Source organism: Protopterus annectens, chromosome 12.part0, assembly GCF_019279795.1.
Source record: "Protopterus annectens isolate FY-2018-M chromosome 12.part0, PAN1.0, whole genome shotgun sequence".
In the NCBI taxonomy this organism is placed as follows: domain Eukaryota; kingdom Metazoa; phylum Chordata; order Ceratodontiformes; family Protopteridae; genus Protopterus; species Protopterus annectens.
This window is the reverse complement of record NC_056746.1, coordinates 1,263,696,884-1,263,722,219: the sequence shown is the minus strand read 5'-3', so window position 1 is coordinate 1,263,722,219 and position 25,336 is coordinate 1,263,696,884. Positions and strand designations below refer to the sequence as shown.

General features: G+C 38.5%; 1 protein-coding gene across 1 annotated transcript in view; it reads left to right on the top strand.

Annotated features, from left to right (window-relative positions):
- The window catches only part of GGT7 (gamma-glutamyltransferase 7), a 590,994-nt gene that overhangs the window by 363,728 nt on the left and 201,930 nt on the right, over positions 1-25,336 (top strand). Inside the window, exon 7 of the mRNA XM_044090287.1 lies at positions 9,337-9,530. Within this exon, the coding sequence (XP_043946222.1) occupies positions 9,337-9,530 (194 nt within the window). The remainder of the gene's footprint in view (positions 1-9,336; positions 9,531-25,336) is intronic.

The window sequence follows — 25,336 nt, the reverse complement described above, 5'->3', positions numbered from 1 at the left end:
GAATCGTTATGCCCTTTTCTTCAAGCAGCTGTATAAGAATCCTGTGGCTGATCTAGCTGTTATGTACTTGGATTTCAGCAAGGGATCCAGTGCACATCCAGGAATCTTCTTCTCAATGAAAAGAGAGCAGAACTCTTGACTGCTTTGTGGAAAATTTATACCTTAGCTACCCTGGCTGTCAGGTCTGTAGACTGTCAGTTTCATATGCTAAAGTTAACCAACTGAGACAAAAGGCAAAGGAAGTACAGAATAAGTGAGTAAAAATGGTGATACTTGACCTATGCATTCCCATTTCTCAGATTGCCAGGCATTCCAAGAAATGCAGGTATGATGCAGTGCATGCATCATATAGAGCAGCTGCTCTGTGGTTAGGAAACTCACTTGAATAAGGACACACCTGCCAGAGTATGTGAATACAGAACAGCTTGAGTGACCCTTTGGACAAGGAGCTTCTCTTTGGACCACTACACAAAAATGTGTTTGAGAAACCTGGGGAAAGGGAAAACTGTGCAATGCAGTCCATACAGGCAGTGAAGAACCTTTTTCATTCACTTGCACTGCATTAGAAGTTGACATTTCTACCACAGACAGGATAAGAGCAAATCACAGAAGGCCAGCAATAATTGCTGTAGGGAAAAAAATGCAAGTGGTCAGAGGGAAAAGCCTGGGAGAACTTATGGCCATGAAACTCAGAGGAAGCACCTATGAAGCAGCACAGCTAGCCCATCCCTGCACCCCAACCACCTACACCTACTCTAACCCCCATAATACCCCCCTTTAAAGACAGGATGTAAGCTAAATAGCAAGCAATCACACAGGTCAGTTGGGTCCTGCAGATATTAAAAACAGACTGCATTTCCAAATAACATTTTAGGCATTTTGCCATGTTCCTAAAGTTTAAATCTACCACATCCTACTCCTGCTAAATGACTTGCTAAAGCAACCATAACAATGGTACCAGAAAAGCAGATAGGATTGGCATTTCAGTCCAGACTTTTCCTAGTACCAAGAAAACAAGGAACGTGAATTTTGCATCTTTCCAGATCAAGCAAGTTTCTAAAAGCTGCAAACACCAAACATGGAAAGACATCTACTTTCTTCTGCAAGCTTTCATGGTCATCCTTGACTTGAAAAATGCCTACCTTCATTTTCCCAGAACAGGCAGTTCCTCAGATTTACAGTGTGTATATGCGTGGGGAAGGGGTGGTCTTACTACCAGTTTACCTCCTTTCCATTTGGCTTGTCTAGCACAGTTAGGATATTTACAAAATGCGTAGCTCCAGTAATTGTTTTCTGCAGGAAAAGTGCATTTACATTTACAGATAACTGGATGATTTCCTAATCCAGACAACATCCTTGAAGGAGATCTAGAACACTCTAGACAACCTTAAACCTTCCAAAGTTGCACTTTGTTCATTCAGCTGATGTTCCTGGTGCCACTACTGCACGCTGAACAGCAAAAGAATTCCTTCCCTCTGGCAAGGGTCACTTTCTGTCCCAGTACTTCAGAGCAGTCTTCACAGAGACTTGTAAAAGTCTCAGCATACCCTTTTTTGGCATATTTCTGGGTTATCTGTATGCAAAATTTAAGGGCTATAAACTACCATGGTAATATAGTCCGTGTCTGACAAGGGCATAACTTGTCCATTTAGTTTAGCATGTTGATGTCTTAACCCAAAACAAGAGTTCATAATTCACTCCAGCATGAGAATTTTATGGTTTCCATTGCAGATGATTAAGCACTCCTTCCTTCCTTTCAGGCAATGTATTCTGTGGGGGTTTACTTAATTTGTATGAAGTTTAAGTACTTTGAAACCCACTTGGTCGAGCCCAGTTGTTCGAAGTACCAAAACTTCAAAAACGAGGTACGGAGATCACAGTACACCGCTGAATGGGAATATTCCCTATTCCTCGCTGTAGTGCAATCCCTGAGTTGTTATATTTAAGTAGGGGAGTATGGAGGGTGCAGGGAGGCTTGACCCCCCTGCAAAACATGTTTTCTATGTTTTGTTTTTTTTTGTTTTTTTTTTTTTGTTTGTTTTTTTTAGTCAGCCGATCCAGTGACTAGGCTTTAAGGAAAGTGCACTTTCATTGAAATGCACTTTCACTGAACTGGGCATCTACTTTGTTCGATGTAAAATATTTTCGAACAAACAAAGTAGATCCATTCTGAGGACATGCTATGCATCTAATTCCTCTCAATTTTCTAGATTTTCAAGGAATGCCTAGATTTTTGCCAAATATTTTTGTTCTGTTCCTGATAAATTTCGTGCTTTTCTGGCAAATCACGAAGGATTGAAGTCACTGAGTAATGACATACATTTGACTATCAGACTTTTTATCCTTCAGAAAATGCATGCTAACACAAATCCTGATGTTCTTCTATTCAATGATGCAGTATTCTTTACATATGGGTTGTATTCTGCCCATTGGCCCAACATCCACCCTGTATACAACAGCTTAGAGCCACTGCCTTTACGTGAGATGTCTCACGAAGGCACAGACAATGTCAGCCATAAAAAGGACGTCTGCACGTATGATCTTCTGAACTTTTTTGCTGCCATTCAGAAAAGGTTGACTCATATGTTCAGCCTACCATTGGTGTCATCTTCCAGCTTCAGACAAGTACCCCATAGGGGATTTAACATATTGTTACTGCCTTTTGTTTTTGTTAATGCCATCCAGAAAGGGCAAGTGTAGGTGTGAAAGGCAAGTTCCACATAAAGATAGCCACGAGCTTTGCTTGTTTTGTTTAGGGCCTAATCGCAACCACCGGAACTGCTCCATTTGTCAAGCCTTTGTTCCTAAAACATTGTCCAGTCATCTGTCAGCCTTGAATCTATTCTTAGACAACCAAAGACTCAAAAAGACAAAATTGCTTGAGGCCCCTCTTGATAATTCCTCCCTTTTGCAAAACAGCTGCAGAATTGTTTAAATCACTGCAGAAAAAAGGCAAGGAGCTTCAAGATTTGAAACACTTGCTTGTTTTGCCAGTTCCAAAATTTCATAGAACTTCCCAGCCAAGGCACCCCTTGTCAGAAAACCTGCTCGCTCCTCCACTTCTACCCCTTCTGGAACTAGGCCTTGTAAGTCTTCCTGGAGACACCCACAGGCTAAGGCTGTTACTTCTGCTGCCCCTTCTCAGCAGCCCTTTCAGCCTAGAGAATGTCCTCTATGACTCTCTGCTCCCTCTTCCAAGTCATACCCTCTGCCTCTTCGCCTCCCTCTTTCCCTTTCTGCTTGGATGGATATCACTCAGGACTCCTGGGTGATTTCAGTTATCCGAAACAGATATTTTATGACTTGGGAGACCCTTCACCCCTTTCAGGGAATACCTCAAGCCCCCTCCAGTCATCTTCATCTGCTTTCCTCGATACTTGGTCAACTTTCTCATCAAGGCACTATCCAGTCTGTCCCTCCAAACCAAATGAGGAGGGGATTCTACTCCAGGATGTTTCTAGTTCCAAGGAAAGATGGTCCTTGGAGGTCTAATTTAGATGTTTCCCTACTAACCACTTTCCTGGTGATGCCGTCTTTCAGAATGCTATCCTTGCCTACTCTTATCCCCCTGGTCCCTCCTCAAGCCTTCTTAGTTTCTCTGACTCTCAAGGATGCTTACCTGCTTATCCCTATTCATCCCCACTTCAGGACGTGTTTGCATTTCTCAGTGGGTTCCTTGCATTTTCAGTTTACTGCCTTGCCTTTGGCCTATCTACTGCTCCAAGGGTATTTACAAAGTGTTTGCCCCCCAGCTATTGCTTATTTAAAACTAAAAAGCCTACAAGTCTACCCATACTTGGATGATCTGCTGTTTCCGGGCAACAGGCCAGACGTGTTAACCTAGCATATGAACATAGCCATTCCCTTTCGCCAGGCCCTAGGTTCCTCAATAAATTTCAAAAAATCAGCCCTTTCACCAAGTCAGGATCTTAATATTTCTCAGCTGCAGGTTCCACTCAGACTTGATGATGGTTTTTCTTCCTGTGGAAAAAGTAGCTTATCTCAAAAACTTCTTGGAGGCTCTTCTGCCTCTTCCTTCCATTTCAGCCAGGGAGTTTCTGACTGGGGTTCATGGCCTCCACTATCCCCATGGTGCCCACAGTAAAACTACACATGAAGTTCCAGTGATTCTTAAAGACAGTTTGGTCCCACCATGCTCATCCCTTAGAGGTTTTGATTTCCCTGCTCCCGTGTGTGAAAAAAGAGTTACATTGGTGGATGCAGCAACTCAGTCTGAACCCTGGCCTACCTCTTCAGATACCTCAACCAGTTCAGCAACTTTTCACAGACACCTTGGACTTGGGTTGGGGAGGAACCTTTGCTTCCAAGAATGTTCAGGGTCTTTGGTCCCCTTCTCAAAGGAAGGAGCATATCAACATCAGGGAAATGAGGGCTCTGGTTTTAGCCCTACAGACCTTCCACTCTCTATTTCATCCAGGGCCCCTCAAGATTCTCACAGGCAATACCACAATACTTTGGTACATAAACAAGCAGGGGGGCACAAAATCTCATCTTCTTTGTTGCCTGGCCATTAAGGCTTGGGAATTGACTAGTCAATTCAAAGTGACTCTACATGCTGTGTACCTTCCTTTGGCTCAGAATTTGGTAGCAGATGCACTAAGCAGATCTGTGATACAATCCCATGAGTGGATGCTTCACAGAGATGTGTTCCTGGATCTAGTTCACTGGTGGGGTATCCCAGAAATGGACCTTTTTGCCTCCCCTATGAACAGGCAACTTCCTCGCTTTTGTGCAAGGGTCCCTCACCCTCAACTGTGGAAGGTGGATGCTCTTCCTTTCTCATCGAAGGGGATGTTTATGTATGCATTCCCCCCTTTCCCTTAATTCAGAAAGTCCTGTTGAAAATTCTACAGGAAAAAAACAAATCTTGCTAGTGATCCCCTTTCGACCAAGACTGCACTGGTTCCCTCTTCTTCTGCAGTTAGCCAATGGTCATCACTACAAGTTACTTCACCGGATGGACCTAATCACCCAGGACAAGAGATCATTGATTTACCCCCATGTGTCAACCCTACAACTAACCTTATGGGTGATCAACTTTTGACCCCTTTCAGGCACCTATTCTCTAAGGACGTGCTATGGGTTTTGCAGGAGACCAGAAAACCCAAAACTGGAAAATCTTACATTTCCAAGTGGAAGAGATTTTCCATTTGGTGCCAAAAAAGGAAAGAGGATCCCTTTGGTGTGGACATTCCCTTAGTACTTTCTTACCTGTCTGAGTTGCTCAACAGTGGCGTTTCCTATTTCTCAGTTAAAGTCATTGTTCTGCTCTGTCTGCATGTTTGCCTTTGACTTCCCCCTTAGCTTCTAGGTTAGAAGTTAAGCTTTTTCTTAAAGTTGTCCTACACTTAAGACCCCCCAGGAAACCAGTTCCTCTTCTTGGGATATTAACTATGTGTTGGAAAAACTTACTCAGGCCCCTTTTGAAACAGCAGCTTCTGCCTCTCTTAAGTTCTGCACATGGAAAGCTGTGCTTCTGGTAGCGTTAACTTCTGCTAGAAGGGTCTCTGAGATTCAGGCATTGATAGCTTTCCCTCCATTCCTCATTTTTCATAGGGACAGGGTATTCTTGAGAACTAATCCTAGCTTCATGCCCAAAGTGGTGAATGAGTTGTCCCTAAATCAGTCCATCCAATTGCCTACCTTTTTCACTTCACCATAACCCCCCAATGAGAGGATTTTGCATACCTTGGATGTTCACAGACAACTCAGATATTATCTAAACAAAACTAAGCCCATTAGAAGATCTGACCAACTTTTTTTTTCCTTTCATCCCAGGGCTCTGTGTTTACCTGTATCTAAACAAACCATTTCCACATGGATTTCTAACACTATTGTGTTTTGTTATGAATTCCATGGGGGAAGTCCATATTGTCTTCTGTTAAGGCCCACTCCACTAGATCAGTGGCATCCTTAGGGGCCTTTTTTAAAGGTCTACATGCTCATTCCATACTGGAAGCTGCCACTTGATCATCTGTTCACACTTTTACCAAGCATTACAAATTGGACACTGTTTCTAGGCCCAGGGCAGGTTTTGCAAGGGCAATTCTGCATGGATTCCTGGAAGGCGCTTCCTCTTAGCCATTTCCTACTCTATCCTCCTTCCTGGGTTCCCTTTCAGTTTTTGCACTCTCCCATATGTAAAGAATACCACAACATTGAATAGAAGGACATTAAATAGTTGTATAAAATCTTACCTTAACCATAGATGCCCTTCTCTTCTATATTGCAGTATTGTATCCCTCCCTCCTTCCCCCTACAACTTGCTCTTTCCTAGGATGATCTCCTTAGGCTCCTTTTGAACATGGGGCTTTCTTATTCTGAAGATCATATGTGCAGATGTCCCTTTTTATGGCTGACATTGTCTGTGCCTTCGTGCGATGTCTCACCTACAGGCAGTGGCTCTAAGCTGTTGTATACAGGTCGGACGTCGGCTCGATGGGCAGAATACAACCCATATATAAAGAATACTGCAACACAGAAGGGAAGGACATATATGGCTATGATAAGATTTTACACAACTATTCTTTATTCTAACAACTTTTTAAAATAAAACAAATTGTACTAACACAGCCAGAAACCCAGAGTAAACAACAAAACCAAGAAAATAAAAACTCTGGATAAATCTCTGAGAAATAATTTAATATTAAGTACTTTGTCTGTCAGTTGCCAGTTAAACAGTTCTTTAAAGGGGTGTTGCATTTGAGGCCACCCAAAGAAAAAAAATCACTGAAATGGGGGGGGGGGGGCTAACTTTGTGTTGGGGAAACTCACCTGCCTCCATCCCAACCTACTGCTGCTTCCACTGTGCTGATGGCAGTAACATTTGCTCAAAAGCTGCTGAAATGATTTCTGAACTGTAGGGCCTCACTTGTAAGAACCCTTTTCTAGTCTTTATCAAAGACAAAGTTACAGTGAGAACTAGCCCTTCTTTCACACCTAAGGGGTGGTAGAGTTACCCTTGAACAAGACCATTCACCTCCCTATATTCTTTCTGTCACAGCAGAATAAGGAGGAAAACATTCTGTATTTTGTCCACAGATAACTAAGATTTTATTTGGGAAGAACAAAACAAATTAGGAAATCTGACAAGTTATTCCTTTTGTTTGTCAAAAGTCAGTTGGGGGGGCATATTAGCAAGCAAGACGTATCTGAATGGGCAGCGCACTGCATCTGTTTCTGTTACTCCTCTCACATTAACACAGTTCCAGGTATTGTAAAGGATCTTTACAGACCTCTTAATTGTCCCTATTTTTGGAGGAACATTCCTATTTTCTGGCCTGATTTCCTCTGTACCAAATGTCCCAATTTTTTGGAGATATGTCTATATTTTCTGTCTAGATTTACTCCTTCATGCAGTTTTCTGACTCACCCTCATCACATGTGATTTTTTTAATCCATTTAATACACAGATGTCCACACAATATTATCAACATACTATTGACAACAATCATTTAAAGAAAGAGGGCACACATCATGCGTCTCCCTTTTTCCTGAAACAAAAAGTAATGACCTTGTGTGGTAGAATTCTGAAGTGCAGTTCATTAAAGTTTACATATTTTACACTCACTCTCTTAGATACTATGCTTGCATTTTCCATCATTTTTGGCACACTGTTTTAAACATGTATTTCCGAGAAGTATGCCACATTCCTACAGAAAATGAGAAGAGCTATGTTCTATTTGGTATACAAAGGATATGCTAATTAGAATTCCTGATTTTTAGCTGGATGTACCTACTTTTCAGCAGCCTTTATTCTTATTTTCAATGTCTGCAGGTTGAGAGGTATGGATCATTCCACCAGGGTCACATCAGTTACCACTGCCTTTCTCAGCAGGATTAGTACTCAGTATGCCTTGTCCTGCAGGTGACTACTTGTTCATCTTTAAGCATTACAACCCATGCAGTGCTTTCAGGGCATGTTTTGCCACAGCCTTTCTGCAGGGTGTTTTTCCCTGTCTTTTCCAAGGGCTAGGTACCCTCTCTAAGTAAAGGAAGTTTCCTCAAGAGTCAGTATTACCACATTGAATAGCATTCCTGTCTCAGAGACTTTGCATATTCTGGAACAAACTACCTAGCTATATCAAACAAAGCTCTTCATTAGCACTCTTCAAGAAAAATCTTGATGATTGGATGGGAGATAGGAAATTCACCCCGGGGATCACTTCTGTGGCTCCGCTTGACAGGGGCACAGGAAAATAATTTTCTTGGGTGGCAAAAGCCAGGGCAATGTTTGCTAGGCTTATATAGGCCCTAGGGCCAATAGCCTAGTACCTACCTATGAACCGATGATGATCAGAGTACTGTTGTATTAGGATGTTAATTGTGGATGTTTGCTTGTATTCACTGTCATAGTATCATTTCTCTATCTTCATCCCATTTCACCTGGACACCAGTAGATTGGAGTGGGTACCCATAAAACCCATTTCCACCTTCCCTCTCTACCCGCTGCTCAGACACCTTCATTACTCAGAGTGTAGTAGCAGCCTGGAGAGGAGTTTTTGGAGCTGTCTGCTTACTTTTTCTCTCCCTAGGTGTGGGACATCCCAACGTGGATTGTGTTATGGCACCGTTCTGCTAAACTGCTCCAGCCAGGCAAGTAAGATGGAAAGCTGGCACTGGCCATTATCCCATTAAACCACCAACTTCCTGATGTCTGTATGGTATGTAGTCTACTGGGCCAAGCAAGGGAAGAGATATAGGGACAGGACATTTCGTATCCATGGTTCTGTGAGGCCGGGTCAAAAGATGACTAGAGTGGAGTATGAAGATGAATTAATGCACCAGTTTGATTAAATAGGGAAGCAGTGGTTTAGTTATATATTCTGAAATTTCTAAACATATGCTTGAAGTATTGCTACCAAAAAAGTCTTTAAAGCAGATTTGGAAGAGGGTGGGGTTAAAGCAAATATTCCAAGCCATGCTGCTATTGCTTTAACTATAACAAAACTGAGGCCACCTTATGGTTAAACATTCATGTATGACAGAAGCATTGCTGGCTATTATGAGGAAAAGATATTATATAACTCAGACTCATGTGGACAAGTCAGGGCTCTTGCTGTAGTAGCAAGAAAAGGCAGGGAAGATATGTCTCATATGAGTAAAAGAAGTGATGTGTATCATTACAAAAGTAAGAAAACTAAAAGAAAAATGTTTAGATCTCTATTGTATACAAAAAGATAAGGAAAAAGAGAGATGACCATTGAGAGTTCAGAGCTTCAATTATCGAGAAATGGTTGCATGTTAAGGCAAATACTTGACCCACATATTATACATTGCCTTACACATTTTTGTTATTGCTTTTGTTTTTCAAAGCCAAGGCCATTTTGGAAATGAAGGACCAAAATGTCTCAGAAACGTTCCAGCAAATATTCTTTCCTGATGACCAGCCATGGCTTCCTGAAATGTTTATGAGGCGTCCTGATCTGGCTGACATCTTCGAATCTGTTGGTCGGCATGGAGTGTCTGCCTTTTACAACAGCAACCTTACCCAGGAGATGGTAGCAGAGGTAGCTTCTGTATTTGTTTTTCACCTATAAGTAGAAAGGTAAATTTTTTACTTTTGGATGTTAGAAGGAATAGAATGGAGTTGAGTGGGTACTATTACTGACTATAGGAAAATGATTGCCGTAATAACTCCCTCTCTCATTCCCAGATGAGGCAGCAAATGCTTTCGCACTTGTACTCTTGTGTTTATTTCATAAACACACTCGGAACACTCCCAGGTACTTGTAATTATTTATGTAGCAACTGATATTTGCACTGGCAACGGTTAGCATGCCATGGGATTTTTAGGTATCACTGGTGAAGTTAGTATTTATTTATTTTATTGTATTCAGTTGTTAAGTGGGTAATAGTTTACTAGGCACAAGACCTGTGAGCACTGTCTGGGTAAGTGACTTGCTCACAGTCACACAGTATACAAATGGGTGTGGATAAAATCAAACTCTGGAGGAAGCCCATTGCCTTAATACTTTGTAGTAAACAGACACATTGTATCTTAGTCTGATGTCCTGAACTCATTGCCCCGTCTTCGGGGTGTTTTACAGTAAGTAATTTATGTAGCCACCATGGTTTGTACATTGAAAAACATTAGAATTCCAGGGAATTCTTAGGCTTTCCTTGCCTTAGTAGAACACCTGATAACTTAACCAAAATTGTATTTAAATTATCCTAGCTTCAAATCCCAACTGAGGTATTTAATCCTTTCTCAGTTGTGCTTATACAAGTATTTTTTCCTTTTGAAGATGGTTTCTGTTACCCACAGTATCAGGAATGTAATACGTCTTGCAATGAAACTTCTACACTAACTGAATATGAGCCTTTTTTCTCTTGGCGTCTTTAATGTAGTATAGCAGCCAGATTGTTGCCTAATGACAACATGAATTGTACTCCCGACTTTGTGCTGAATTCTTATTTGATCTACCTCTGTGTGTTGCACTGAAACTTTGTTCTCTAGATCATTCCTATACAGGGGATGTCATCATGCTGGGAACCTGGTCCCTGCTAAAAATGCAGCACAGACTTGAATAAGTAAATGGCAGTTGCAAAGAAGTGGCTGCTTCTTATGATGGATGCACCAATTGTTTGTTTTAATTGCAGATTGTATGCAGTCTCTCAGAATCTCAGATTTTCCTGGAATGTGCCTAAAACTGAGCAGCATCAGTGTGAATGAAATGACAAACCAATCCAGTCAACTAATCAAAAATGTTATGCACTGTAGACTGATAATTGTGTACAGATCATTAGCTTTACAGTAATATTTTGAGGAAGGCCTTGTGTATAGTTCATGAGGTGAATGCATTGCAGCTACTCCATCCAAACTGTAATTATAGCAGACAAGAAAGTGATGTTTAGGCTGTGCTGGAGATTGACTACTAACCTACAAGGTGTACTAGATTATTAGATCCATAAAGCTGGGAAAGGGGTTAAATGTGTTCAGCCCTGAATGCATAAATTCAATTTCAGCCTTGTCTGTTTTCACATGGGAAAGATGCCTGGTGGTTGTTTTTTTCCCCTCTTTTCTTTCCTATATGCTTAGTTTACTGTTTCAAAGAAAACATGTTTCTGTCCAAAGCAGGGGCCACCACTTGATGGAAAATGTGGCTTTACTGGATTTGATTGAAGGCTACTGGCTTCCAGCTTGTGAAGCCCATATCTTTTTTTTTTCATAAGGTTAGGCCATCAGTGTGTCTTTGCATCTTTTCCTATGACCACCACAGGCTCTCCATCTATAGCTAACTAGGAGTATAGAACCTGCTTTGGGAATCACAGTCTAGACATCCAAATTTAGTGTCTAGCCCAGAAGAATTGATGCATGGACATTATTGCCTCAGTGCTGGTAATATTACCCTTAGTGAGAATACTAATGCTTTTTGGCAATCTTCCCACATAATCCAGGGGATTTTCCTGAAGCATCCATGGTTGTACCTCTCCCGACTATTTAGATGTCAGTTAGTCACTGGCTTTCAGATCCATAAAATGGATAGGGTGATAACCTAAATGTATCTTGGTATTTTGGTATTATATAATATGAGGTCATTTAAGTAGTTTCCAAGAAGAGGACTTATTTCACTAGAGTCTTTGCTGAATCTCACTGTCTGTGTTCACCGTTAGAAAAAAATACCCCCTAAAGTAAGGGAAGTGTGTGTTTGTCAGGCTTTTTCCTTTTGTGCTGAGTTGAGTAAGACCACATGCAAGGCTTTAAGAGGTTTGCAAAGAACTAATTGATCCTCTTGACTTGTTCTGACTGAGTCAGAGTCAGATTTTAAGTTTTTGCTACTGTGCTTTCATGAAGTTTTGAGGTTTCTCCTTGAGCTATGGCATAATTATCAGTCATTCAGAGGTCAATGCTTGACAGAATGGAAGCTTTTTGAATTGTAGATATCCAAAACTGACATAGCTTACATCCTTTCTGTTTTCTATGTCAGTTCCATGTGTAAGACCTATTCATAAACCATGATAGATATTCTTGAATCCAGGGAATGTGTATTTTTACCATTAGGATTTGGAGAAATTGCTGTTGTGCTGGCAGATATACTAGGATGATGATAATGTTTTTTAGTATGAAAATGCACGTTAAATTATATAGTCAAAACAAAGGTAAATATTTCACTTGTGGCGTTCATAGTCAGCATCTCCTTTAAGGAATATGCATTGGTGTGTGTAGAGTGGCATTTTGGAGGCAAACTCACTTACCAAAGAAAAAATAATGTTAACTCTTTGAGCATGTGAGTCCAAATATTTAATCAGTTGTTTGACTAGCTGGTCTTTAACATATCTGTTTATTACACAGATTTAGACTTGTTATCATATGCATCTAATGAAATTAATGTTGTAATGTTAAGTTTGCATACCAATGGAGTAGGTACAGTTAGCTCTGAAGTAAACGTATTTGTGAAGATCACATATCAGCATCGCTATATTTAGCAGGACCCAAAACTGGAAATTATGAAAACATCTGTTCCTTCCCTGTCTACAATTTAAAATAAAATTATTTTTCCTTTCTTTTTTAGCCTCTCAGCTTTTATTTTTCTCCATATTGGAAGTGTACAGTGTCCACAGGAATATGCAGTGATTAGATTAAACTTGGCTGTTTTTCATAGTTAGTTGAGATTCCTCACAGTTGTCTTCATTGATTTCAGAAAATAATTCACTCAACTGGGCTTGCATTTCCCAGTGTTTACTGTATTTTACTTTTTCTAGCAAAAAGGTGGAAGTGAAGTGTGCTACATACACAAGTGGAGGCTTCAGCAGAAACATGGCAATAATACTTTATTAATATAACATAAAATTAAGCTCTTTCTTCCCGTTCTTATCAGGGCTTCATCAGAATACCAAGTGAACCAAAAAAACACAAATTATATAGTCTCTTCAGTTAATTAATCCAAATTGTTACATATTTGCAGATTTTAAAAAGACATGCTTTCTTAAAAAGCTTTGCGTAATAAAATACATTACATAAATAAACTGCATTAAAGGTGTGTGCCTAAAAAAAGTATCTATATTAAAATATCTATGTTAATGAAACCCCATGAATAAGTAAATCTTAAATTAAAATAAAATTGAAGTCGGGTTAAAAATGAACTCCAAATGCAGTATAAATAATTTGCTTCACAAATAATGCTGTTAAAAAGTATGTAAAACATGTAAAAATGTATAAAACATGTAAAACATATGCTATGTACACACAGAATGTGTTTCTCTAAAAATTGCATAGCTGTTATTATATAACTACAGAATGAGTATTGTTTTTTTTACAGTATTCAGTCTTAAACTGCCCAAATCATATATTTATCATTGTAATTTTGAAGCCCTACATTTTAATATGAGTTTTATGGAAATATAATACCCACACATTGTGAATTTCTTTTTGGTATTTTGGAACAGGTAAATATAGACCCTTAGGGGAGGGGATTTGGAAAATACACTACAATATAAGGAGATTTTGTGGCAATTTAATTTAAATGCCTTCATTACCCTGGCTTTAAATTATTTTGTTTCTAAGACTTTTCCAATCATAGTGATTGGATAAAGGACAGAAAACTGGTCCAAAAATATCTATCTTAACATATTACTCTCCTTAAACTGTATTGCCAATGAACTGTTGGTTCTAAATTCCATTTCCAGCAGTGGATGTTACCTTTTTATATATCTGTCCAGTTTAAGAAGAAAAAAAAACATGAAATGTTGATGATATTTCTGACTGAAACTAGTATCCTGACTTTAAACTACATCTGTGATGTTTGGATAACTAGTCTGATTTAAATATCCACAATAAGAATTTGGAATATTATACATTGTAATAATATAAGCTGCCTAATGCTCTGTTCCAATAACCAGTATTCACAATCCAACCTTTATCTATGAACAGTATTATTTGTTAACATCTTTATTGATTTATCACTTAAGTCATAGGCAAACATACATTTAGGTAAAAGAAAACAAACCATGTTAACATGTTCATAGTTACAAACATATATCACATATATTCTTTTATACAATTATCAATCCAATATTACAAAAAAGATCAATCCCTATGAATAGTACTATTTGATAAGATTTTGGATTCCTTTAGACAGTTGCATCAAAAAGACATGATGTTTTACTTCTAGCATTTTTGCAGTATTAGCACCTTCAGTGAATTCTCATGTAAATGGAACTGGAAGAATAGAATAAATTAACTATTTGGAGCAGGTAAATATAGACCCTTAGGGGAGGGGATTTGGAAAATACACTACAATATAAGGAGATTTTAAGAATAAACTATTAGAACCAAGGCTAAACCTGCTCCCTGGCTAACCTACAACACTAGGCAGAAAATCAATCAAAGAAATAAATCTTGGGTGAAATGGCGTTCCACCAAGAACCCAACTGACCACCAAAACTTCAGACAACTTAGAAACAGTACAAAAAAGCCATCCTGACAGATAAAAAAAACTACTACCTCCAATTTCAACAAACCTCCAAAAAGGAACCTAAAAAGTTCTGGGCCAGTATGAACAATCTCCTATCCCTAGGCCAACCTATCACACCCAACCCTCAATACTCTAACCCAGACAACCCCACACAAATAGCCAATGACTTCAATTCATTCTTCACTAATAATATCCAAACCCTTGCTAGTCACCTAACTCCTGACACCTCTAAGCTACTCTTACCTGCTATAAATGTATCTCCATCCTTTCATTTTCAACCTGTATCAACCTCCTTCATCTTATCACTGCTCAAAAAGCTAAGACCAACCACCCCCTCTGCTGACAAACTCCCAGCTGAATTCCTACAAATAGGAGCCAAGGCTATTTCCTACCCCATCTCTATACTGATAAATCGATCCATTAATGAAGGAATTTTCCCCTCTATCTGGAAGATATCTCACATCATCCCTCTACACAAAGGAGGTAAATCTAATGACCTTTCTAACTTTCGTCCTATAGCTCTTCTATCACCTATAGCTAAAATCATGGAAAAATGTATCCACAAGCAGCTTCTTAACCACCTTCTACATCATAACCTACTTGCCAACTGTCAGCACGGCTTCAGACCCTTCCACAGCACTACCACTGCACTACTCTCCTTTACCAACACAATCAACTATAACCGCAACAATAACTACCTATCATCTGCAGTCTTCATTGACTTATCTAAAGCATTTGACATGGTTAATCATAAACTTCTTCTACACATACTAAAATCTCTCTCACTTGATCCTCCATCCATAACTTGGTTCACATCTTACCTAGAAAACCGCCAGCAAGCAGTTCTCTGAAAAAAATACATTATCTAATCTCCTTCCTATATCTTTGGGTGTACCTCAAGGTTCCATCTTAGTCCCCCTTCTATTTTCTATCTTCATCAATGACCTACAATCTGCTATCCCAAAATCTACCTGCATACAATATGCAGATGATTCTACCATAGTCTGTTCTGCCAACTCACTAAATGGAACTTCAGTCACTCACCCAAAAAGCTTTTACCACTGTTGAACAATGGTTCTGCGACCGTTGCCTACTCCTTAACGCCAAGAAAACCAAACTGCTACTGTTCTCACCTTCACGCAAAACTGCCCCACTCAATTTAACTCTTACTTCCACTGACAACACACTTATTTCTCCAGACTCAACAGCTAAACTATTAGGAATAACTATTGACAATAATCTCAGCTTTGACCCCCATATCAACAACACTATCAAATCTGTTAATAAAAAAATCAGATCCCTTTACAGAATAAAACCCTTCCTGACACCTGAAGCTAGGACCACCTTAGCCAGATCTCACCTTATCTCTACTCTCCTATACGCTTCCCCCATCTTCACTAATCTCTCCAAAAACAACCTCAAGAAACTTGCAACATCTTACCATAACATTGCTAGATTTGCCACAGGATCCCCATTTAGAACTCATCATTGTCTGAACTTAAAACATCTAGGTTGGCTTGACTTTCCCAACCTACTCAGTCTTCATCAATTATTAATAGCACACAAGATCTTATACCAACCAACTTAAATTCCTATGCTCTCTAACCTCATTTCACCATATAACAACCTGAAACATATACGCTCTTCCAACAAACTACTGATTAATATAACTAAATCCTCTAACTCTGCAGGTGACTGCCTCTTTTTCAACTCCGTTGGAAAAATGTGGAACAATCTACCCTCTGATATCACATCTCTATCATCCCTCCCTCTTTTTAAAAGACATTTGAAAGTTCATCTCAACAAACACTGGCTTTGCTCCTGCACCTACCCAGCTTAATCCTTCCACTTCCTCTCTATCCATTACTACCTCCTTAATCCTTACCATCTCTACTACCTTAGCCTTGTAAAGTCTACCTCATATATCAACTTTATAGAAATATGTTATCCCTCACATACTGTAGAACTAAAAAGAAAAAAAAAGTGTTAACATATTCTGCTCATTATATTTGTTGAGTTGTGCTCTAACCTTATTTTATTACTATGTGTATTCACTAGCTCTTTTTCTATATGTTTCTGTTGTTGTATTGTATTGCCTGACTATGTTTAAACTTTTATAATCATTGGAGCTTTTCTCCCTGGGCCTCTACTGAAAATGGACATACATCCAGCTAGACTAGCCCGGTCAACAAATGTTAAATAAATAAATAAATAAATAAATATTGTGTGTGTGTATATATAACATTTTAAAATACTTAAGTAAAATACTTCAAATAAGTCTAATTACATAAATATTAATTTAAGTAGAAATGTAAAATATATATAAACATTTAACATTCACAGCAGCTTATCTGTAATATTTACATTTTTATTTGGTGTTCTAAAAGTTTTATATATTACTTTGTGTTGCTTTCCATTTTGCATTTTAAGTTGTATCCAGCCAATGTACTATAGTTTGACTATAGCTACCATAGCATACGGTTGTATATCTAGGAGCCCAAACACCTGTTTTGCAGTGATCTAATATGTTAAAAACAGGTATGAGTTTAAGTTTATTTGGATATGTTAAAAAGCAAGTATACATTTATTTTGATATGTAAGACCTATATACATTCTATTTATTTCTTTAAGATCAGTTTTACTTGACATTAAAAATGCATTTTGAAATGTATATTGGACTTCTAGTAATAATATCACTTTTATCAAAATCAGTCTGTCTTCAAATGTAAAATATATTAGTTTTTAATTAGAAATTTTAGCTTTTAAATCTTTAGTAATATTCTGGTAGCTTGACTGATGCTTTATAGACTTTTAGACCATGTAAAGCCTAGACATTTCATTGTTTTACAATTTCAGAGATATTTAAAGCAGCTATTATCTAATTATCTATATTATGGTTTACTGATACTGTACTTTATGCTCTCATTGAATTTAGTTTAGTAAGTATATAAAACTTTTAATGCAATGTCTTTATATTCCTTGGGTGAACCAACATTAGTTAAAATAAATAGTACATCAGCAGCAAACAGTAATATTTAAGAATAATATTAATTTACTGCTTTGAAACCAATAATATTTTATGTCTAATAGAGTTTGCTAATGGATCCATAGCTAAAGCAAAGAAAGATGACAGGGGACTGCCTTGTTTAATTAGTTTAGTAATTACCATTGCTTGAGCCATATACTATTAATATAAGCTAAATGCTACCATGTAATATTCTAATTAGTCTTGTATATGAATCTGGAAACACAGTCATTCTGGTACTTTAACTATTACCAAGTTAGGACTCAAAGGTGTCATTTCAGTACCTAAACTAATTTGTGTAAAATCTGTATTTTTTAGCATTTGCAAGCAATGATATAATTATTTTAATGCTAGCTTGAATTTTTTTCTTACAACAAATACATTTTGGTCATCATTTGTTAGGGTTAGCATCATAAATTTTACTCTGTTTGACAAGCTCAGCATAAGTATTTTGTAATCTATATTTAATAAAGAATGTGGCTTGTAAAATGTATGTAAATTTATAACTTTGTCCTGTTTCAGTAGAAGAACTGTTAGCATGAAGAAAGGACAGTAATAATAATTTAATAAGTACAACCACAGCAGAATACTGAGCTAGAGAAATTTGATCTTAAAATAAATAGTGGTTTTGGAAAGTAGAGCTGTTTTTCACTGGTCATTTATTTTCTTGGTCGTTATCAATAATAATTTAATTTTAGACTTTTATACAAAATCTTTTAGACTTTTATACAAAATCTTTTATAACACTAGAGTAACATTTTTTAATTAATTTATATATTTCCCAAATTAATTTTTTTATCTGCTTATTTAATTCTGAGTTTGCTATCAGCTTTATAAGACTTCCTCACATGTTTATTTGTGATACTCTTTTTTTAAAAATAAAGCTAATATGTTTCATGTAATGCTTCTTTGTCTACTTTATGTTTGATAATATTTTAAGTGCCATCAAGATCTATTCTGTATCTGTAATATTTCTGTTACTTCCTGGAACTATGATATATTTTATTTGATTTAATCTGGTAAATATTTTTCATCTGTTTGATTTTCTATGTAGGCCTTTTAGGAAGTATTGCATACAAGTGTAATTTAAACTTTTCTAGAGTTATTGCTGTTTTGTGATTTAAAATTAATTGATATTTTTTGTTCAAGGCATTAACTCTAGCTTAAAAGACAGTTTCCCCTTTTTGGACTTTTAATTTTGCTGCATTTAAAACTTTCTGGATTTTAATTGTCATTGTTTCAGTTTTTCATGCTCCAAATAGGGATTCTACCAAATAAATATGATGTAATAGTGCCCGAAGGCTTGGTGTCATTTGATTCTCCATTTTTTATTGAACCATTCTTTAAATGATTTACATTTTCCCATATATTATGATAGCCTGTTAATTATTGCTAAAGTAGTGTAACTAATAGTTTAAAAGTAAGATCACTATGATCAGACAAAGGAGAAGAAATTACTTTAACAGAATCAAACTTAGATCTCAAATCCTTGGAAATGTGCTTTCTGTCAAAATGTGTTTAAGTTACAAAGATGCAAGAATAGTGAGTAGAAAATAAAGAATGATGCCCTACAAAATCACACAAATCTTTTAAATTCACCAACATATCCAGTTTTCTGATCTGCAGCAGGAGCTGAAATTTATTTAAAATACAATTAAAATCACCACCCTAAAGAATACATTTTTTACTTCTAATAGTAAGATGCCTAAATATGGTTTTGAAACTTAGCTCCAAGTCCTAGTATCCAGTACATATTGGTAGTATTTTATACAGTAGTTACAATTGCAAACATTCCTTTGGGGTTGCTATATGAAAATACATCTTTAGTCATAATTTCCGTATTTTCTATAATATTTCAGTTCCGCTTCTCTTTTCTTTAAAAAAAAAAATACTAAAATTGTATAACCATTGAAATCATGTTGCTTATTTTTCTCTTATAATTTTTTGTTAACATACATTATTTTCTTTATTAACTTTTAAGATATTAGGGCAGATTATAAATAAACCGTACACAGTCTGCTTACATGGCACAATATGTACATGATAGCACACTGTTTTGGATTCAATAAGCGGCTCTACACAGTATGTAGAGCCAACACCATGGCATGATAATTACAGTGTAAGTAGCTGACTTGTATGCTAATCAACCAGTCCAAGCTGGAGGAGCTATTCAACAATCTATAAAGACAATCTATAAAGCAACCATGTAGACTCAGTGCTGGTTTTCCCTGTTAATTCCAAAACCTATTGGAATACAGCCACAGAAAGAATGTTAGGGGCTGCTGTTGCTTTAATTCATGGGTATGTGCAACAATTTGATGTTTATGCTGCTCTTGCTGCTGCTAATAGACTATGGCCAAGAAGGAGAAGAGTTTTCAGACCTCATTTAACTTATCACAACCTGCATGATGTGTAAATTGTAGAGTGCTACAGGGTGGATAGAGACACACTACAGGAACTCTGCAACCTCTGTCGTCCTCAATTCAAACCCAGGGCAAACGGAGGAAAACCTATACCAGTGGAGACAAAAATATGTGTAGCACTTAGAATTTTAGTTACAGGAACCTTTCAGAGACCAACAGGGGGCATGCTGGGGGTGGCAAAGGCACTAGCATTCAAAATCTTCCATTAATTCTTGAATGCCATGCTCCAATATGCCAGTGAACACATATATTTTTCCTATACTACTAAGGACAGGGCCACAAATATACAGGAGTTCTACCCTGTAGTACACTACCTTGAAGTACTGGGTGCCATAGATTGTACACATATAGAAATAAAGGCACCACCAGGAAACAGGAAAGGCTCTACATAGATGGAAAGGGCTTCCACTCTATTAACTGCCAAGTCATGTGTAATGCCAAGGAAATAATCTTAAACATGTGTACTGGCAACCCAGGCAGTTACCATGACTCACATATCTGGCACACCTAACTATATCAGATGTTTACTAGGGAGGATAACCTACAGGGTCATTTACTGAGAGATGCAGGTTATGGACTGGAACCGTGGCAGATGATGCTTATCAGAAATGTACCCACACCAGCTGAAGAATGCCATAATGAGGCACATGCTCAAACCAGAAACATCACAGAGCATGTGTCTGGGCTGCTGAAGTCATGGTTCCATTGCCTAGTTACATCTGGGGGAGCCATGCAGTACAGTCCACATATGTGTACTGAAATATTCGCCATCTGTGTTATGCTACACATCATCATCCTGAGAAAGCAGCTTCATCAGGATCAACAAGGGGAAGGAACACACATCCCACAGTCAATGGCAAAATGCAGCTGAGGGGTCAGAGGGGGAGCGAGCAGCTGCTGTGGGTGTAGGCAGACATAGGCATACTCAATATGCCCTCGCATTGGCTAACAGGCAATGCATAGCACACTCATTCACCACTTAAGGGGCTGAAACCTTCATGCCACACACATACGTATAATAACATTGATGTTAGGCAATGCTCACAACATTTACCCACCCATGTAATGGCTGGTACTGCTAGCATCAGAGTCCGCCCTGAACTAAAACTGTTGCAACTGCTGGATTTACAAGGCAAGTGTTGAACCTGGAGTGTATTCTGTACTAGTACGAATGAATTGCATATCCTTGCATGTTGTTACTTGGTAATGTAAGCAAGTAAAAGGTGGGAGATTTGTACAGAAATTACTTTAACATGTGACAGCAGAGACATATGTGACTAGAGTTCACAAAATTGTTCACAAACCCTCAGACTCCCCAGCCATCTCTTCCGTCTCAACACACTACAGCCCTAACAGGCCTCTTAGATCTGAAAATCAACTCCCAGCTGGCACCATGCTCTACTCCTTCTCTAGTGCCACACTTTGGAACTCCCTCCCATCAGCTATCAGAACCTCTAATAAAATCTGTTCCTTCAAAAAAATCTTTAAAGGTGCACCTCTCTACCCTATGGCAATGCTCATGTCCTAACTTTCACCCACCCACAACCTGACTGTCTACCCTCCAAGTCTGCTCTCACTTTAATCTCTACCTCTTCCCTTCTACTTTGATTCCTTTAGCTTTATTATCCATTAGCTCTAGTCTCCATATTTTCCCTCTGTCTGTCTACACCCTCAATTCACTCTGTTGCCTACACCCTCTAAACACCTTGGGAATTCTGGTAATTTATTGCTTTTCTTCAGCCTAGAACCTGTAGTGAATAATAACACAATTGCCTACTACTTTGTAACCTACCTGCAAAAATCTGTAGATACTATATATTTTCACATTTTTAAACTATTGTTTATGACTGGCCTGCTATGCAAGTACTGCTCTTTATGTTCCTATTGATTTCTACTGTGTGTATTGTGTGTACTCCTAATTTACTATGGTTATATTTTATGTACTGTTCTAATGTGGAGCTTATCCGCATAAATCTGTATATATTGTTTGTTGCACTTTTTTAGCTGTTGTATATTGGTCTGTTGTGCAAATATTGCTCATCTTGTAATGTGTGTACTTTTTATGTGCTGTGCTTATATTTTATACTGTGTACTACTGTGGAACTTTTTTCCCTGGGCCTCCACTGAAAATGGGTTCTCTAAGTCCAGTGGACCTTCCTGGTAAACAAATGGCAATAAATAAATAAATGTGTCCTCTATCAAGTAGTAGGCCTCAGGCATCAAATATTCACACATTCATACCTCTCAAAAGTACTGATGGTCACCAAATGTCCTCACTTTAGCATTATACTTTTGTACTGGAAAATCCATTTCAGTTTCAGACTTCACAACCCTCAGGAGATTATTAAAAATACTGACACAAAAATTTTGATTTTTATCAACTGCCTAACTTTCTAAGACCAAAATGTGTCAAAGATACAATTGGCAAAGCATCACAAATGCAGATATACTAAGCAGTAAGTCAACTATACACCCTGAGCATCAGACACAAATGTTATGTATATCTGAATCCAAAAGAAAACCAGGATATGGCACAGTTATTATCACTTGCACAGGGTGGTGTATGTTGGGGGGAGCAGGAATCCTAGGCTGACAAAAAAGGTCGGAGAGTGTGTCAGTAAGAAAGAGAAGCAGTCAGACAGTCGGATAAGTAACTAATGGTCAGTAAGACAAAATAAGCTTTAAGCTTCATGGCCGAATCATGTAACTGTTGTGTGTGTCTGTATGAGTCCTTCAGGTGAAATTGGTGTGCGAGTGTCAGCATAAACACATCCAAGCTCTGTGCTAGCTCTTCATTTTGGTATGTTGGACAGATGTGTACAAGCATGGAAGAGGTGGCAGTTCACTGTTGTCATACCCGACCATGAGAACTGGCTCTGCCAGGAGTTGCACTGGCATGTCCACTCCCTCAGTCAGATGTACTGCTGCTACCTGAACATGACTGATGTCTGCTGGATGAGCTACCCTCAAGAGGTCACCCAGGACCACAACCCCATGTCCTGCCATGTCTGGGTGTGGATACCTCAACCACTGATGGAGCAGTGGAAGTAGTGCCACTATGGGAGTATGATCAGGCATGGCCACATCAGTTAACAGCAGATGTGTCTGATCTACACCCATGAGGATGATGTCCCCATCCCATCAAACATTCCATCACAGACACTGCATGTTTCACCATGTTATTCAACTGATCCATTGAATCGGCACTATGGTGGAGGCAGTCATGCATGTCAGCCTGTGCCACATCTACAACCCTAAGCATTTCTCTGGAGGACCTATGGAAACATACCTGTGCCTCCATGATGGCACTAAACATATGTCAAGTGGCAAGGGAAGACACACCTGGACCAGGTGGCTGATGTACAGCAGGCCTCCTCCAAGCACCCCTAACAACCCTCCTGTGTGGCACCTTACCCACACTTTGGCTATGCCCAGAGTCAACAGGCACTGAAGCTGCAGTAACCACACTTCTCTGATCAAATGTCTCACCCTGCAACTGTCCAATATCTGAGGGCTCACTGGGATGGGTTGGCATAAGTATATTGGCTGTGTCTGCTGGAATTACAGGGGATGGCTGAATGTCAGATTCTGTCAGATTCAACCTCTGCACCCCCTTACCGTGCTTCTGTTTGGCCACCATCATCATCAGAGTCTGCTGATAATTTGACATCAGGTGGTAAGAGTCCTACAGTACCACTGTCAGGATCATATCTGATAATAAGCAATAAACACAGGAAAGAAATTAATAGCTATGCTTCTGTAGTAAATGTATGCTAACAAACTAACAGTGGTGCCACTACAGCAATATACACAACAATCCTGACACCTACATCACACATGGATAAAATATATATTTGTTTGAACTGCTCATCACTACTGACAAAAAATATTTGGCTTACCATGTGTAGATGATGCTATGCTTTTCATGGATGATGGTCCTGGAAGAAGTTAAGCAAAAGGTAAGGACAACATCATCACAATTAACAGTAGGGGGTTAAAACGTTTTGCTCTTTTATATGTCCGTTAATGATACTTTTAACAAGAACTTGGATGACAAGTGCAAACTAAGCCCATCAGAATGTGTTGTTAACTGTATCAATCTACAACTCTTCTACCCTAAACGAACTGACTGTTGAAGTTATGTATTGCTGTCAATATTTTACTATACTAGAGTATTTAACGATTGAAATGCATAAGCCTACCTAGAAGCTCCTCCTTGGGCATCATTGTCAGTGACATGCTGTTCTGCACTTTCCAGGGAGCTGTCTGGATCCTTGACAATGGACAGGAACTCTTCATTTGCTGTTAGTGGTGGCTCTGTAGCAGCCCCTCCAGTACTCATTAGATCATTGACCATTGCAGCTGCTCTCCTCCATGCAGATGGAATCATGTCAGTGGCCCTGTGGCACACCTGATCATACTTCCTGCTGTGGCTGCCTACTGCATTCACATCAGCAACTATCTGATGCCAAATTTGCATTCTGCCTGACATATCTCCACATCCCCTCTCAAGCAGAAAGGCACCATGTTGTTTAAAAACTTCCACACTAACCTGATTGTCAGGGTCAGTGAAGGGGGTTTCAGGGATTGGAGTACTTGGGTGCCATAGTCCTAGGTGACCTAAAATACAACAGAAAGATAATAAGTATCACATAATTAAAAGTCCTGTTTCCAGATAACACATAAAATGCAGCATTTCACTATTACCCAATGGGAAACTGTAAAGCAGTCAACATATTGAATTATAAAAAAGGAATTGTGTGGTTGTAACATATTACAATCACAAAGAGCAAGTTTGGATCCAAAACAAAGAGAGTAACAGTAGCAAAATATCTTTTGTGCCAAAACAGAAATGCAACTTTGCTCCCCCACCCCCAAAAACATGGGCAAATGACACATTTGCTAACAAACTATCAGCAAAATGCTTAAAGTGCTATCAAATGAACTGTCCCTGAAAGATGTGTACAGATTTAACAGAGAACATTCCATTTTAATTTTTTTAATTTATTTCCAGTCATGTCTGCCTGTGGCAAGCACTCCCCTGGAGATGTGTATGGTCCATCTTCTAAGGCTAACACCCCTGTGTCATTGAAAATATTGGACATGTACATTTCATGGAAATAAAAATAGAAGAGTGTACACAGAAACACATCTGTAACATTAGCACTTGTGATGACGGTTAATACAGCTGTGCATCTGAGAAAGTGAAATGCCCTGGCAAACATGCCCATGCCATCATACACCTTTAAAATATTCATACAGATAAAAGTAGCATTTGCTAATACATATATAAACAGATTCTTCTTAATTACATTTCAGCATATGCAATACATAGCTGAAAAATGCAAGCATACCTTATCTAAGTCAGTAGTCATCTGTGCAGATATATCCTGAAGTAATATCCTCTTCACTTTCAGATTCCCTAGCTACAGGATTCCCTTTTTGTGGTG